The 14139-nt window shown below is 40.3% G+C and overlaps 1 protein-coding gene across 3 annotated transcripts; it reads left to right on the top strand.

Moving 5' to 3' along the window:
* Positions 1–6: 6 nt before the first annotated feature.
* Positions 7–13197, top strand: mybphb (myosin binding protein Hb). Of its 3 annotated transcripts, XM_074640370.1 has the most exons (14): positions 7–318; positions 2782–2841; positions 3042–3083; positions 3257–3391; positions 4577–4744; positions 8208–8296; positions 8399–8594; positions 9804–9943; positions 10088–10247; positions 10486–10622; positions 11361–11547; positions 12028–12084; positions 12737–12768; positions 12855–13197. In XM_074640370.1, exons 1-12 carry the CDS (start codon positions 75–77, stop codon positions 12060–12062), a joined length of 1593 nt encoding a protein of 530 aa, XP_074496471.1. In that variant the 5' UTR covers positions 7–74; the 3' UTR covers positions 12063–12084; positions 12737–12768; positions 12855–13197. The 3 variants fall into 3 exon arrangements, with proteins under 3 accessions (XP_074496471.1, XP_074496455.1, XP_074496463.1); XM_074640354.1 differs by lacking the exons at positions 2782–2841; positions 3042–3083; XM_074640362.1 differs by lacking the exons at positions 2782–2841; positions 3042–3083; positions 12737–12768.
* The last annotated feature ends 942 nt before the right edge of the window (positions 13198–14139 follow it).

Raw genomic sequence — 14139 nt, 5'->3', positions numbered from 1 at the left:
CGCTGAAATGACGGCATTGGATCCAGTTTCTTAAGGACTTAACAGAGTTGGGGAATTAGCTGCAAACCGCCAACATGCCGTCCAAGCCTGCCCCCATCAAGAAGGCGGCCAAGAAGGAGCCAGCCAAGAAGGAGGAGAAGGCTGCGGAGCCGGCTCCTGCGGCCCCAGAGCCCGCTGCTGCTGAGCCAGCCCCGGCTGAAGCTGCTCCGGCTGAAGCTGCTCCGGCTGAAGCAGCTCCGGCTGAAGCGGCCCCTGCTGCCGAGGGAGAGGCTGCTGCTGCTCCGGCAGCTGAGGAGCCCACACCTCCACCCAAAGATGGTAATGCACCGAGAGCAGCGTGGCGGCGCTTTTGCCACATGATTTAAACAGCAATAAAGTCCACCTCCATGTTCATGACATTTTCGACATACATATTCTTCATAATATATTATGACTTTTTTTCGTCATACTATACTATGACTTTTTTATAAACTTTTTTGACATAATATATTATCACTTATTTTTCTTCATTATATACTATGACTTTTTTTATTATTTTTTTCGACATACTATACTATGACTTTTTTATTATAAAATTATCGACATACTATACTATAACGTTTTTTTCATGACATTTACGACAAACTATACTATGACTTTTTTTCATGAAATATTCGACATACTATACAATTACTTTTTCTTTCATAAAAGTATCGACATACTATACTATAACTTTCTTTCATGAAATTTACGACATACTATACTGTGACTTTTTTTCATGAAATTTTCAGCGGCGCTTTTGCCCCACAAGCATACAGTCCACCTTCATGTTATTTCTCAGTGGATGAACCTTGGATTAGTTGTCTAACCTTTTAATTGAAGCCAAATCGGTCCACCCCTTGGTAAGCACGCGGTAACCTTTACGCACGCGTCCTTGTGCGCCCTCAGGTGCCATGGGTAAAGGAGTTGTAGCCTTCCACATAAAAGGGAAAACGCATGTTTAAATGCTTACACCTGCCTGCTTGGACTCATAGCTGCTGACGAACTATTTTCTACAAGTTACTGCTACTACTCGTGCGCTTTTTGGTTCTTCAAATGCGCTTCATCGCCTTCTTTCTGCAAAACTGTGTGATGTTAACTTGTAAAGTTGTTGCTAATATGCGCTTTTACACCTCAGTGAAAGTTCCACCTTGACCCCCTCACAAGCACACATTGACAAACATAAATATCAAAATAATTTACAAAGATAAAATGGTCTAGGTGGTGGTGGCACTGGTTTTTAATGAGTGATGTATAACGCATATTACAACAACCTGTTTTATTGTTAAAAAAAAAACTGCCTTTCCCCTTTAATATTTAACATCTAATATCTACATCAGCTGCTCCCACTGATGAAGCTCCAGCTGCTGCAGATCAGCCAGCCGCTGATGGTATGACACCCTGAAAGGAGTGTCTCAGTTACCACCTAACTCACCCATTTATTTTCCTTTTTTATTATTTTTAATAGATTTAACCTCATTCATAACATTTTGAAAATGCCATGTCACATTTTTAAAATGTTATGTGTCTACTGATATCTTCTAACCTCTAATACCAGCTGCTGCTGCGCCTGCTACAGAAGAACCACCAGCCGCTGCTGCTGCTGAGGCCCCCGCTGATGGTAAAACAGTGGATTAACACAGATCTTATATAAGTATTAGCCTGTTAAAGCTTGAATCTCCCGTAGTAAAAGATAACTCCACTAATATCTAATGCTGATATCTTCTAACCTCTGATATAAGCTGCTACGCCTGCTACAGAAGAAACACCAGCTGCTGCTGCTGAGGTCCCTGCTGATGGTAAAACAGTGGATTAACACAGATCTTATATGATTTTAATATATAAGTATTAGCCTATTAAAACTTGACCCTCCCGTAGTGAAAGATAACTCCACTGATATCAGATGCTGACATGTTCTAACCTCTAATATCAGCTGCTGCGTCTGCTACAGAAGAAACACCAGCTGCTGCTGCTGCTGCTGCTGAGGCTCCGGCTGATGGTAAAACAGACTATCAGTGCATTAACACAGAGTTTATACAGTATATAAGTTTGATTAAACCTTGAAACCGCCTACTTTCTACAGTATAATAAAGCATCACTAATATCTGATGCTGATATCTTCTAACCTCTAATATCAGCTACTGCGCCTGCTACAGAAGAAACACCAGCTGCTGCTGCTGCTGAGGCCCCGGCTGATGGTAAAACAGACTATCAGTGCATTAACACAGAGCTTATACACTATATACGTTTGATTAAACCTTGAAACCGCCTACTTTCTACAGTATAATAAAGCATCACTAATATCTACTGCTGATATCTTCTAACCTCTAATATCAGCTGCTGCGCCTGCTACGGAAGAAACACCAGCTGCTGCTGAGGTCCCTGCTGATGGTAAAGAAAAAGAGTGGAATAACAGTTATCTTTTATAGCCTAAGTTTGGTTAAAAACCTTGAAACCGTCTACCTCCTACAGTGCAGCTTACTTCACTAATATCTAATGCTGATATCCTCTAACCTCTAATGTCAGCTGCCGCTCCCGCTACAGAGGAAGGTGCCCCAGCTGAGGCCCCTGCTGATGGTAAAGAACTCACAACAGATATCTTATTAAGTTCTTCAACCTGGTTAAAACGTTAAAGCTAACACTAACACTAACTGACTTCTTCCATGACACTTTGAACAGTCTGCAGTCTCAACACACATATTATCATCTGTTAGTCCCATCTGCTTCATGCACTAATCATTGATGTCTAACGTTTAATAATAGCTGCTGCTGCCGCTCCAGCCGCAGAAGAAGGTGCTGCTGACTCCGAAGCGCCCGCTGATGGTAAAACAGAACATGTTCCTGTTCACTCCTCTCTCTTTATTTATCTCTCTTTATTAGCATTGTAAAGCCGAGAGCTGTGAGGTACACAACTGGATATTATTTGATGCTGCAGCATCGCTCTGCTCATTTACACGCTGACAATAATAATAATGCAAATGCCTATTTAACATCAGCTGAAGCTGCTGAAGCCGCTGCACCAGAGGAGCCTAAACCACCCACCCCTCCACCACCTCCACCTCCAGGTAAAGGTCTTTTTCAGAGAGGAAGCTTCATCTCAGAGTGATTCTACTTCCATCACTTCTTTTTTATTACAGTTTTTTTTCCTTATGAACCTCAACTTTTCTGATTCAGATGATTTTGTGCATTTCTGCCATTCGCAGTTGAGTAATTGGATGTTTTTTGCGTTCGTATGCAGAGCCCACAAGTGTCCCGCTGGATCTGTTCGTTGAGGATAAGAACGACACCTCAGTCAGCATCATCTGGAGCCAGCCGGAGGTCGTCGGAGCGTCCGGTCTGGATGGATACGCCATTGAAGTCTGCAAGGACGGAAGTAAGTGCCGCTCTGCTTTTGACCAGGTGCACTGAACACGAACGGGGTCAGAGTATTAATACACCGTGACAAAAATGTCAGCTAACCTTTAACTTATGTTGAAAGCTTTTATTGCAACATCTAATTTGAGTTTTTTTTACAGAATCATTACATTTCTATTTCTAATTCTAATCTGTTTCAATGCTTTTTAAATACACTCAGGAACATGTGAAACTGCTGTTTTACAGTAATGCGGGTTCAGCCATATCGGTTGCAGCTGTCCCCCAAATGTCACTCGCAGAGTTATATCATGGTACCTAACTTCTCCCTAAAAGGAAAGAGGCATCTCAGGAGCGGCTGAGGTCTTGCTGGAGGTCCTGCTTTTAGACTTACAGCCCGAAGCTCATATCAGCAGGAGTTCCATGTGGGCTTGATTTAGCAGAGCAGGGCAAGCTGTTTACCCACAGAACACCAATTCCATGTCTAAAGCTATAATGATAATTTGTGTCAAACATAATCACTCTATTTTCATTACAAAGCTGCACAACAAGCAGCGCTTACTGTCGCTTGAAACGGTTTAAGTTCAAGTTCTTAATTAAATAAGAAAATAGTCAGTACTTTTAATTTGTCAAGTATTTAATTCACACAGGAGTATACATAAATAGGCTTTACGATGTGGTTATAGAATATTTATTTATTTATGACTCACCAGAAAACATGCTATATCGTGATGTATATCGTTATCGAGATGTGAAATGAGCTATATCGCGATAGAGGATTTTGGCAATATTGCCCAGCCCTACTACAAAGTGTATTGAGACACAATAATCACAAATACGTAACAAATCAGACTTTAAAAGTCACCATTTGTTCATTTTCCGAAGCTCATATCAGCAGGAGTTCAATGTGAGCTTGATTTAGCAGAGCAGGGCAAGCTGTTTACCCTCAGAACACCAATTCCATGTCTAATGCTATAATGATAATGTGTGTCAAACATAATCACTCTATTTTCATTACAAAGCTGCACAACAAGCAGCGCTTACTGTCGTGATATATTAATTGTGTATGAATTAGATCTGTTCCCCTCGGTCTACCTGCAGGTTTCACAGTCGGCACACTTTATGTTCACAGTCTTTACCCTGTAATATCCAGATAAACAGCTGTTGTAAATTGTAACCAGTTGTTTTCTATAATCTTCCCGTTCAGCCGAGGACTGGAAAGCAGTCAACGAGGAGCTGCATAAGTCCACCCGCTACATGATCAAGAACCAGACCACCGGTGACCGTCTGAAGATCCGCGTGGTGGCTCTGAACGCCGGCGGCCGCAGCACCCCCCTCACCCTCCCCGAGGCTGTCCTGGTGAAGGAGGTCGCCGGTAAGAAGTGCTCATTTTCAGCACGAGAAATTAACTACTTGCTCTGTTATTTTTACCACTTTATCGCAAACAAATGTCGGATAAGGTGAGCATTACTAATACAACACATGGAAGTTGAAGCGTCACAGCAGTAAAATGAAGCACGAAAACGGATGCATCAAATAGATAAGTAAGCTTTAAAATATACTAGAATGCTGTAAACAATATGAGCATCTACTATATACAGGAATCCACAGGAAACAGTGGCAAAAAGGCTTCCCAAATGGCTCAATGATGATACACAGAAAAGTGAGAAAACTTATATTAAATACATCATCTACTATATATAAAAAGAAGCAAAAATGAAAGGTACTAAAGACTACATACACCATATATACAGTACATAAACAGTAACCTCAAAGTAGTGCTGGGCGATAATTCAATATGATAATTTATCTTCTTTGTGATGCAATCATATATCTAGATATCATGATACACAATTACGTCATCTTAATTGATAATAACGAGCACGCACTTACTCAAATTTCTCAGAAATTCTGATGAGAAAAACTTCTAGGGAATAATACTTGAATATCGTGGTTTTGTATTTACATCACACTTTTACTAACACAAATTTCACTTGAAACGGTTTAAATTCAAGTTCTTAATTGAATGCGAAAATATTCAGTACTTTTAATTTGTCAAGTATTTAATTCACACAGGAGTATACATAAATAGGCTTTACAATGTGGTTATAGAATATTTATTTTTGGCTCACCAGAAAACATGCTATATCGTGATATATATCGTTATCGTGATATGAAATGAGCTATATAGTGACTACAAAGTGTATTGAGACACAATAATCACAAATACGTAACAAATCACTATTTGTTCATTTTCTCTATTCATTTTAAATTCTGTTCTCAAAATCTTGGCCTTATATACGACATGGGTTTGAATCTTTACTTCCACATGAGCAACATTTAAATCAAATTGCAAACAGGTCTATTTTTAAAGACAATTTTAATGGGGTTATTACTTTAGGACACATGATTGACTGAGTTTCCAAGTAATGTTATGGGATTAAACTCTTTCACCTGTTACATGACTATCTTAATCCATCTGTAAATAAATATGGGACAAACTGTTTGTCTGGCCTAAACTTTAAAGAGCCATTTATTACTGGAAAGGGGAGTTGTAAAGTGCAGGAGTCAAACTGAAGCAGCTCAGCAATGTTTGTCCTCTCAGCTGTCTCCGTGTCCCGTTGGCACATACCTGCAGAGTTAACGGTGTAAAACTGAGGCCTTCTCACTTTGATCTCAAACACTGATCCACCTAACCACAGTGTGATAATTACACACTTGTTAAGTAGATGGGTCTTACTGATGCCGTACACCTGACAGTGTTAATCACAGACAGTATGTCTAAAGCGATTATAAATGCTGATTGGACCCAGAGGGCTTTAAAAGGAGGAGCTGCGTTACTTCAGCTCACTCACAAATCATCGTTACGCGTAATGGAGAGCCGGACAGGGAGGTACGGCAACTTGATACCAGATGGCAATATTTCAACAGTCGGGTGTTTCCATGTTCACCATAGCGGGCGGTCCGCCACAAATAGAAGCAACTCATGAATGGGTTCCGACAAAATTACCACAAATCTTTGGAAAAAAATAGCTGGGATGTCCCCCGCTATTAACGCAGATTTTTTCTGGCATTGCATTGTGACCCCTGCCAGGAGTCATGCTGGGGAGAGTGACAACTGATGTGACAGCGAGCAGGTGGGGCCTGTTAAATTCCAGCGGGTGGGTGGGGGTGGTGGATATGGAGCTAACTTCTCAGGTGACACCCAAATCTCATGACACCTCCAGAGATTCGCTGTTTATTTTGGAGCATGCCACAGACTTTACAGGGAGAATGTTCATTAAGCCTCTCTGGATGAAGTGATAAGACACTTAAAAATGCGGTATGTTTGTTCGAGTATACTGATGCTTATTCACCTCATCTCACTTTCTTTTCCTGTTTTACACCCAAGTCATTAATGTTCCAGTTCATCTTTACAAATCAGCTCCTTTCCTGCTTCACTTATCTCTGATTTGAATGCGTTGTGACTTGAGTGGGAGTAACTGAAGCTCCCCGTCCTGCGTCACGAGGGGAGATGATATACTAGGGTACGCCTTCTTTATTTAGAGTCCTGACAAATGTTGCCGCGACGGACTCAGCAGGTGGTGCTTCTGACCAAATCACTTTTAAAAATGAGCCTTGGCAAGACCCTTCATTTCAAACATCATGATGAATTTCTTTTTACAATGATTTATTGGGCTTTTTACAAGCTAATACATACAGTGGAGGGAGATAGGGAAGCTTAGATGAGCCACCACGGCACCTCACGCCTGTGATATTCTCATACTTCTTTATATTTATAATGATTTAGGTTCCCTACCTGCAGATTTACATCTCTGTTTTCCAATTTCCTGCGTTATTTCAGCTTAATTTGCCCCAATAAGGCAATTTAAGTGTCAGCTTGAACATAGGACAACAAACTATAATAATCTAGGGAGAACAAAAACATAAATGATGAATTCAAAACCAAGTGAAAGGTTGTATGAAGAGTTTGAGTAAATATAATATATATATATATATATATATATATATATATATATATATATATATATATACATATACTGTATATATATAAATCAACACTTATTCAGGCATTTAAAAAAATTATGATTTATATTTTAGTGATATTTGCAATATAAACAAAAGATCTAATGGGCAAAGCATAACAAATAATAGCATTTACACAATGGCAGCATTTTCTTTTTTGCGATTAATTCACACATCAATATATATTTTTTCCAACTGTTGTTTTTGTACTTTTATATAGAATGCAAATATTACCCGGTAAAAAGGTATTTCTTTTTGGATTGAGGTAGATTTTCTGAGCTTTCACACTGCAAATAAAGGCATCAACCAATCACGTGCTGAGTTGCGCCTATATAAAGGCCTTTATAGCCAGATACAGACATACAGTACTATGTAACATCCTGCTTTCTGTAGATTCCCATCTTTCAATATTACAGTATGTGCAGCTCCTCAAATTATTTACCTTCATTATAATCCATACAAAGTCCTACTTGCCCCATGTTCTGTGCCATTGCTTTAACACATCATGCCATTAGAACAGATACGTAGCAAAAGGGATATAGGACTTAGAATAAGGGTTACTTTTACAACCATTTAAAGCACAGGCGCATCCTGAATGACACCAGTGAAAGTTCCCTGGCTACGATGGGCTTAGATCAGCTCTGCAGGTTTATCGATTTCTTCAAGATTTGTGGGTCACAAAAGGAAAATGAATCCCTGTGTTTCAATCCAAAAAGCTCTAAACAGATCCTAACAATCCCTCTCAGGCTGTGCCACCCTGTCACTGATCCTCCACTGATACTGTAATAATCACCGGTTGTTTTTCTCTCCAGATCGTCCCAAGGTCCGCCTGCCACGTTTCCTCAGGCAGAGATACGTCGCTTACGTTGGAGATAAGATCAACCTGACCATCCCCTTCACAGTAAGCTGAAGACGACTGTATGGTCCTATAAATGTGTGATGAATAAAACAGCACAACTCCTCAAAATTCACTGTCTGATTTTTATTTTTATTTTTTACCCAGGGTAAACCCAAACCTGTGGTCTCCTGGTTAAAGAACGGAGAGCCCCTGGACACAAAGAGGGTGAACATCCGCAGCACCGACAAAGACAGCATCCTGTTTATCCGTACGTCCGAGAGAGATGACTCTGGCGTGTACGAGATGTGTGTAAAGGTGGAGGACTTCGACGACAAGGCTTCACTCATCCTGCAAATTGTTGGTGAGCAAAAATAGAGGAAATATGAGTTGCGTGTCCCAAGATACAGTGGAGAATAATGTGAAAAATTAGCTTTATCTGACTTATGACCAAGTAGGGTTTCACATACCAGGAATGCATAGACAAGAAACATAAATATAGAATAAAAAAAAAAAAAAATTAAAATATTTAAAGGTGCATCTAGCAGACTGCAACTGCAACTTCTCCCGTGTACCAAGCGTGTAGGAGAACTATGGTGGCTGACGTGAAAACGCAAAAACACGACTGGCCCTGTCTAGAGCTAATCTAGGGCGTTTGGTTTGTACGTTCAGCCGGCTCCGTGAAGAGGACCTGCTCCCTATGTAGATATAAACGGTTTATAAGGTCACGAAAACTCGACTCTTACTTTCAGGTGATTATACACTAATGAAAACATAGTTATTAAAGGAACAGTGTGTAACATTTTGGGGGATCTATTAGCAGAAATGGAATATAATATTCAGTGTGACCATGTTGCACCGCCATGTTTCTACAGTAGCCCAGAACGGACAAACCCAACACTGGCTCTAGAGAGATCCTTTCACATTTTTATGTTACGTGAAGGCCAACGTAGTTCTCTGTCACGCTTGTGAAACTACTGTAACTTGAGCCGCAAAGTGCAAAACCGTGGTACCGTCAGCCGCCGTCTGACTTCCGTTGCTCTTAAAGTAATGTTATTATGGTAAGGATGGCCTCTGAACCAGTTTTGCACTCAGCGGCTCACGTTACCGCCATCTTGGAAAGGGAGGAGTGAGCGAAGGAGTACTCAGATGGTTGCAATATGCAACCACACCACTAGATTCCGACAAATCCCACACACTGTACCTTTAATATTATATTCCATTTCTGCCAATAGATCTCCCTAAATGCTACACACTGTTCCTTTATAAACACTATTTAAATATACAATGTAATTGTTGAAAAAGGCGACGAAAGAAAGAAGACGTTAATGTAACATGTAGTGTAGTGGGGAGCGGTTCAAAGAGTTTGTGTCCAGGGTGGGAGGGGTCGGCTACAAACTTTCCTGCCCGCCTCAGAGTCCTGTAAGCGTCCAGTCACCCTCTCAGCAGAGCTAATGATACGCTGCAGTCTGCCCTTGTCCTCGGCTGTAGAAGCAGCATATATTTACGTTTATTTACATGAAATTAAATTTAAAAACTATTGATGTAACACTTGTTGTTTGGTTGCTCACAGAGCTGCCAGGACCTCCCGCCACTGTGAAGATTGTGGATACCTGGGGCTTCAACGCTGCTCTGGAGTGGACTCCACCCAAAGACACCGGAAACACAGACATCACTGGTTACACAGTCCAGAAGGCCGATAAAAAGACCGGAGTAAGTTTTCAGTATCTACGTTGTGTCTGTCTGGAAGGTCATAATGAATTATACATGATGATTATTAATAAGAGGATCTCCTCGATGCATTACAACACAGTAAGTCCTAAATCCTCAAAACCTCGTCCTGCTGTGTGTCCACAGGACTGGTTCACTGTGATGGAGCACTACCATAGACTGAATGCCACCATCTCTGACCTCATCATGGGCAATACCTACAATTTCAAAGTGTTTACTGAAAACAAGTGTGGAATGAGCGAGGACGCTACTGTTGCAAAGGAGGAGGCCAACATCTTGAAGACGGGTAACTTTTATTGTTCCTTAAACCATCTGGGAAACACAGAGTTTCTTTCATTCATTACTTTATTTCCTGTTTTCCTCTGAAGCCATCGTCTCCCAAGCCATTGATCCTTCAGCTGACAGTTTCTTAACTACTGATGCTGTATTAACATTGCTGTTATCCGGTAGTAGGCGTTCATTCGGCTAACTAATGTGTTGAGTAGGAGCTTCATGGTCGAGTCTGTTTCTCTTCCACCCTCCAGGTATCGAGTACAAGCCGCCAGAGTACCTTGAGCGCGACTTCACCGAGGCGCCCAAGTTCACCACCCCCATGACTGACAGAGCCACCACCGTCGGCTACACCACCAAGCTGCTGTGCTCCGTCAGGGGATGCCCAAAAGTACAGTAAAATTTTTTATATGCTCGATGACATTCAATTTGTGTCCCCTCTTCCACTAAACTAACAGCTTCAGCAACACATTAGCACCACACCTGTTATGGTTCTTTAAAAACTCACTTTTTAACAAGCTGTAATTTCTAACTGATGAACAAGTGTGCATTGAGTGTTTGCTAGATTATGCCGTCACACCGGTGGTGCCATTACTTAAAGTCCTTGTCAGCGGCTTAATATTCATATTGAGGTGATGAGTGGACATACTGAGTTTTCCTCACCCACTCATCTATTGCTGTCAGTGTGTTGGCTTTGAGCTGAGAATGTGTGAGACCTTCGGCCTGGCCTTGTTAGCCTGCTGTCAGAGCCTCTCACCTCCTGTTTGGGCTCATAATCCCACCGGGTCGCCAGCAGGACGGTAGCATAGATGCTCTTAATGAGAAGGCTAGAATTGATATCCTTTGCTTTTGAAGTGAGGCCATAAGGGTGACAGGTCAGCGGACAAGCGGGGTCACGTGTAGCATTCCCCGTGGTGCCACAGTAGTTCCTCACCACGTCAGTGCCATTAAAACTCCCAAACCAAGTGTGAGCTGTGTGTCCACTTCAGTCAAAAATTGTTTTGTTTTTTTGCCATGTAGCACAAACAAAAATAGAAACAACACTGCTGTTTGTTTATTTGTGACATGATTGTTGTGAGATGGAAAATTACATGTTTATTTGCTCATATATCTGTGTATTTTTCTACAGCCCAAGGTTATATGGCTGAAGAACCAGATGATTATTGGAGACGACCCCAAGTACAGGCAGCTGTGCATCCAGGGTATCTGCTCTCTGGAGATCCGTAAGCCCGGTAACTATGACGGCGGTGTGTACACCTGCAAAGCCAAGAACGATCACGGAGAAGCAGTGGTCAGCTGCAAGCTGGAGGTCAAACGTAAGTCAAGATCTTCAATATATATAGTATAAACTGTATATAAAAAACACTTTTTAATCTGTTTATGGATTTAAACATTTAGGGCTGCAACTAACGATTATTTTCATAATCAATTAATCTGCCAATTATTTTCTATTTTCTTAATCGCTTGGTCTATAAAATGTCAGAAAATACTGAAAAATGTCCATCCCAGTTTCTCAAAGTCCAAGGTGATGTCTTTCAATGTCTGGTCAAGTCCAAAACACACAGACATACAGTTTAATATGATATAAAACAGAGACATTTTTGCATGAAAAATTACTTTAACGATTAATTGATTATCGAAATAGTTGGTGATTATTTTTCTGTCCATCAAGTAATCGATTAGTCGACTAATCGTTGCAGCTCTATAAACATTGCGTTTTAAGTTATAGCATTTACTTTACCCGTATTTGAGTTTTAACCTTCTGAAAGCTAATAACTTGTCTTTGTGTCAAACAGAGCCGGCGGTGCCCGCAGACGCAGAGAAGAAATAAGTCAACATTCACATTCTCACAGGTCAGAAATACTCAAATCTAAATACCTATCAACCTTTAAAAAATATACACAATAATATAGTCTAAATATATAATTTGTAGGAGTAAGTTGTTACTTTTACTTGTAGTTTAGTTGCACAGCATGTATATTTGTGAAATGGAAGCTTAATGATTAACCTGGATGTGCTGGGATAGTGCTGACCTTTATGAGTCCTGAGGTGACATCTGCCTTCCTTACTGCATGACTTACTTTCCATACATGGAGGGCACTGAAAGAGTCCAAGAGGTAGCGCCCGTAAATTAAATCTGTAATGGCTCCTCGTGTACTCAGGTTAGAACTTCACATCACATTTCCTCGACTCAGCAGCAGCAGCCTCCTTTAGGACACCCACATACAGCATTTTATTGGCAGGTTACACCCTCAACACCAACACAGTCTGAACAATTTGGAGTTTTAATCTGTGTAATGTTGTTGTTTTAAAATAATTGCTGGATAAACCTTATTTTTAACACATATATTAATAAAAAATAAAAACAATTTATGGTATGCCTTATTTTCTTCCATTCTTTTGAATCGCTGCCGTCTCTGCGACTGAAGTGCGATTCCTTTTTAACACCTGTTGTTGAAACCTGTTGTTGTTGTCATTTGTTCATCTGTTGCAATCCCAAATTAGGAGCAGAAGGAATGAGGCCTTTGCAGCATAAGGTGCGTGACCCCTTTTAGCGTTTCTAAAACTGTCGCGAACAACGATGATGAACATGACGTTTACATGATTCCTTTCTCTCTCACAGGGGGGTGCTGGATTCCTGGAAGAACATGTATATATGGATGGTGACCACACTTCCAAAGGGTTGTTGCCTGTGACCTCTTGCCGAGTGTTACCCTGTGTTGTTATGATGAACAATTGTTGTCGCTTTGTGCCTTTATCGTTCACTACATTATTTAAGTCCATATCCATGTCCACAGCCAGCTTTTTCCACCAACGATACTGTCTCTATGGTAACTAACTTATCATCATCTCATCAGTCTAACTAGGTGCACACCAAGACTTCTGCAACAGGATTTTACTGTTCCTCATAGGAGAACTACATGTAACATCTACGTGTTTATATCAATAAATCATTTTATTTCTGGTTTTGTTGTTTTCAATACAGTGTGTTCTTTTAACTGAAATCTCCAGCAGAATTAATATTAATATTTAAAGTAGCTACTGAGTAGCTAAAAGTTTAAGGATTTGGTAACACATTATTTTATAGGTCTGTAATTTCTAATATATTAGGGAAAATGCAGACGTGCAAAAATGTGAACAAATACAGCTTTCAACAATAAGTGAATGATAAATTAATATTTACTTGGCTTTAAATTCAACCTTTCTTTAAATTAAATTCCTTATAATTAGTTCCAAATTTAAAAGATATTTTCAGAATAAAAGCTTACCAAGAATTAAAAATAAAATGCATAATGGACTGCTTCAGAAACTCAGTTTTTGATAGGCTACTAAAGCAGAAAGCTAATGTATATTACATTTTTTTCCCACTACAGTTTCACTCAGCTGCTGAACGTATGAAGCCCCTTTTGGCAACAAACTAGTGACAATCTGGAGATAGCAGCTCTATTTATTTGACTTGCACGGACCCAAGAGTACATGCTTCACAGTATTCCAGGACTTCCATAATAATACCCGTCTATAATCCTGATCTTGTAGCTATTCGGACTGGGAGTTACTGGCATAGTGTTACAGGGCAGGATGCCAGAGATATTTAAGTTACAGAGACACATGAGTTCACACAGAGGCTGACAAAATTAGCCCCAGTGCTCCATATCACTCATGTTATTTTGGGAATAAGTGGCTAGACCGGCAAAATTCTTTTACGTTACAAAAGACAATCTGAAAGAGTAAAATCACAGATGAAAATGAAAAAAAGCAAGAGGGAACTTCTTCATTATCTGTGTTTAAAAAAAAAACCAAAGGTACCATTGTTTCCTTCCCTCACACGACCGCGTTCAGATTGTATGAATCAGAGTTTGGTGGCAGATTTTGTGCAAGAATTATGTTTCCCAGTAGGCTGGTACACA

This window comes from Sebastes fasciatus, chromosome 1 (genome assembly GCF_043250625.1).
Source record: "Sebastes fasciatus isolate fSebFas1 chromosome 1, fSebFas1.pri, whole genome shotgun sequence".
Classification (NCBI taxonomy): Eukaryota; Metazoa; Chordata; class Actinopteri; order Perciformes; family Sebastidae; genus Sebastes; species Sebastes fasciatus.
The sequence above is the reverse complement of the archived record's forward strand: the minus strand, read 5'-3'. Positions and strand labels throughout refer to the sequence as shown.

Bases quoted from the DNA above. Each gene is read 5' to 3' on its own strand.
- mybphb (XM_074640370.1), top strand. From the start codon at position 75: ATGCCGTCCAAGCCTGCCCCCATCAAGAAGGCGGCCAAGAAGGAGCCA. The intron at 4,745-8,207 runs GTAAGAAGTGCT...TTTTCTCTCCAG, and splicing joins CCTGGTGAAGGAGGTCGCCG to ATCGTCCCAAGGTCCGCCTG. The intron at 9,944-10,087 runs GTAAGTTTTCAG...GTGTGTCCACAG, and splicing joins AGGCCGATAAAAAGACCGGA to GACTGGTTCACTGTGATGGA.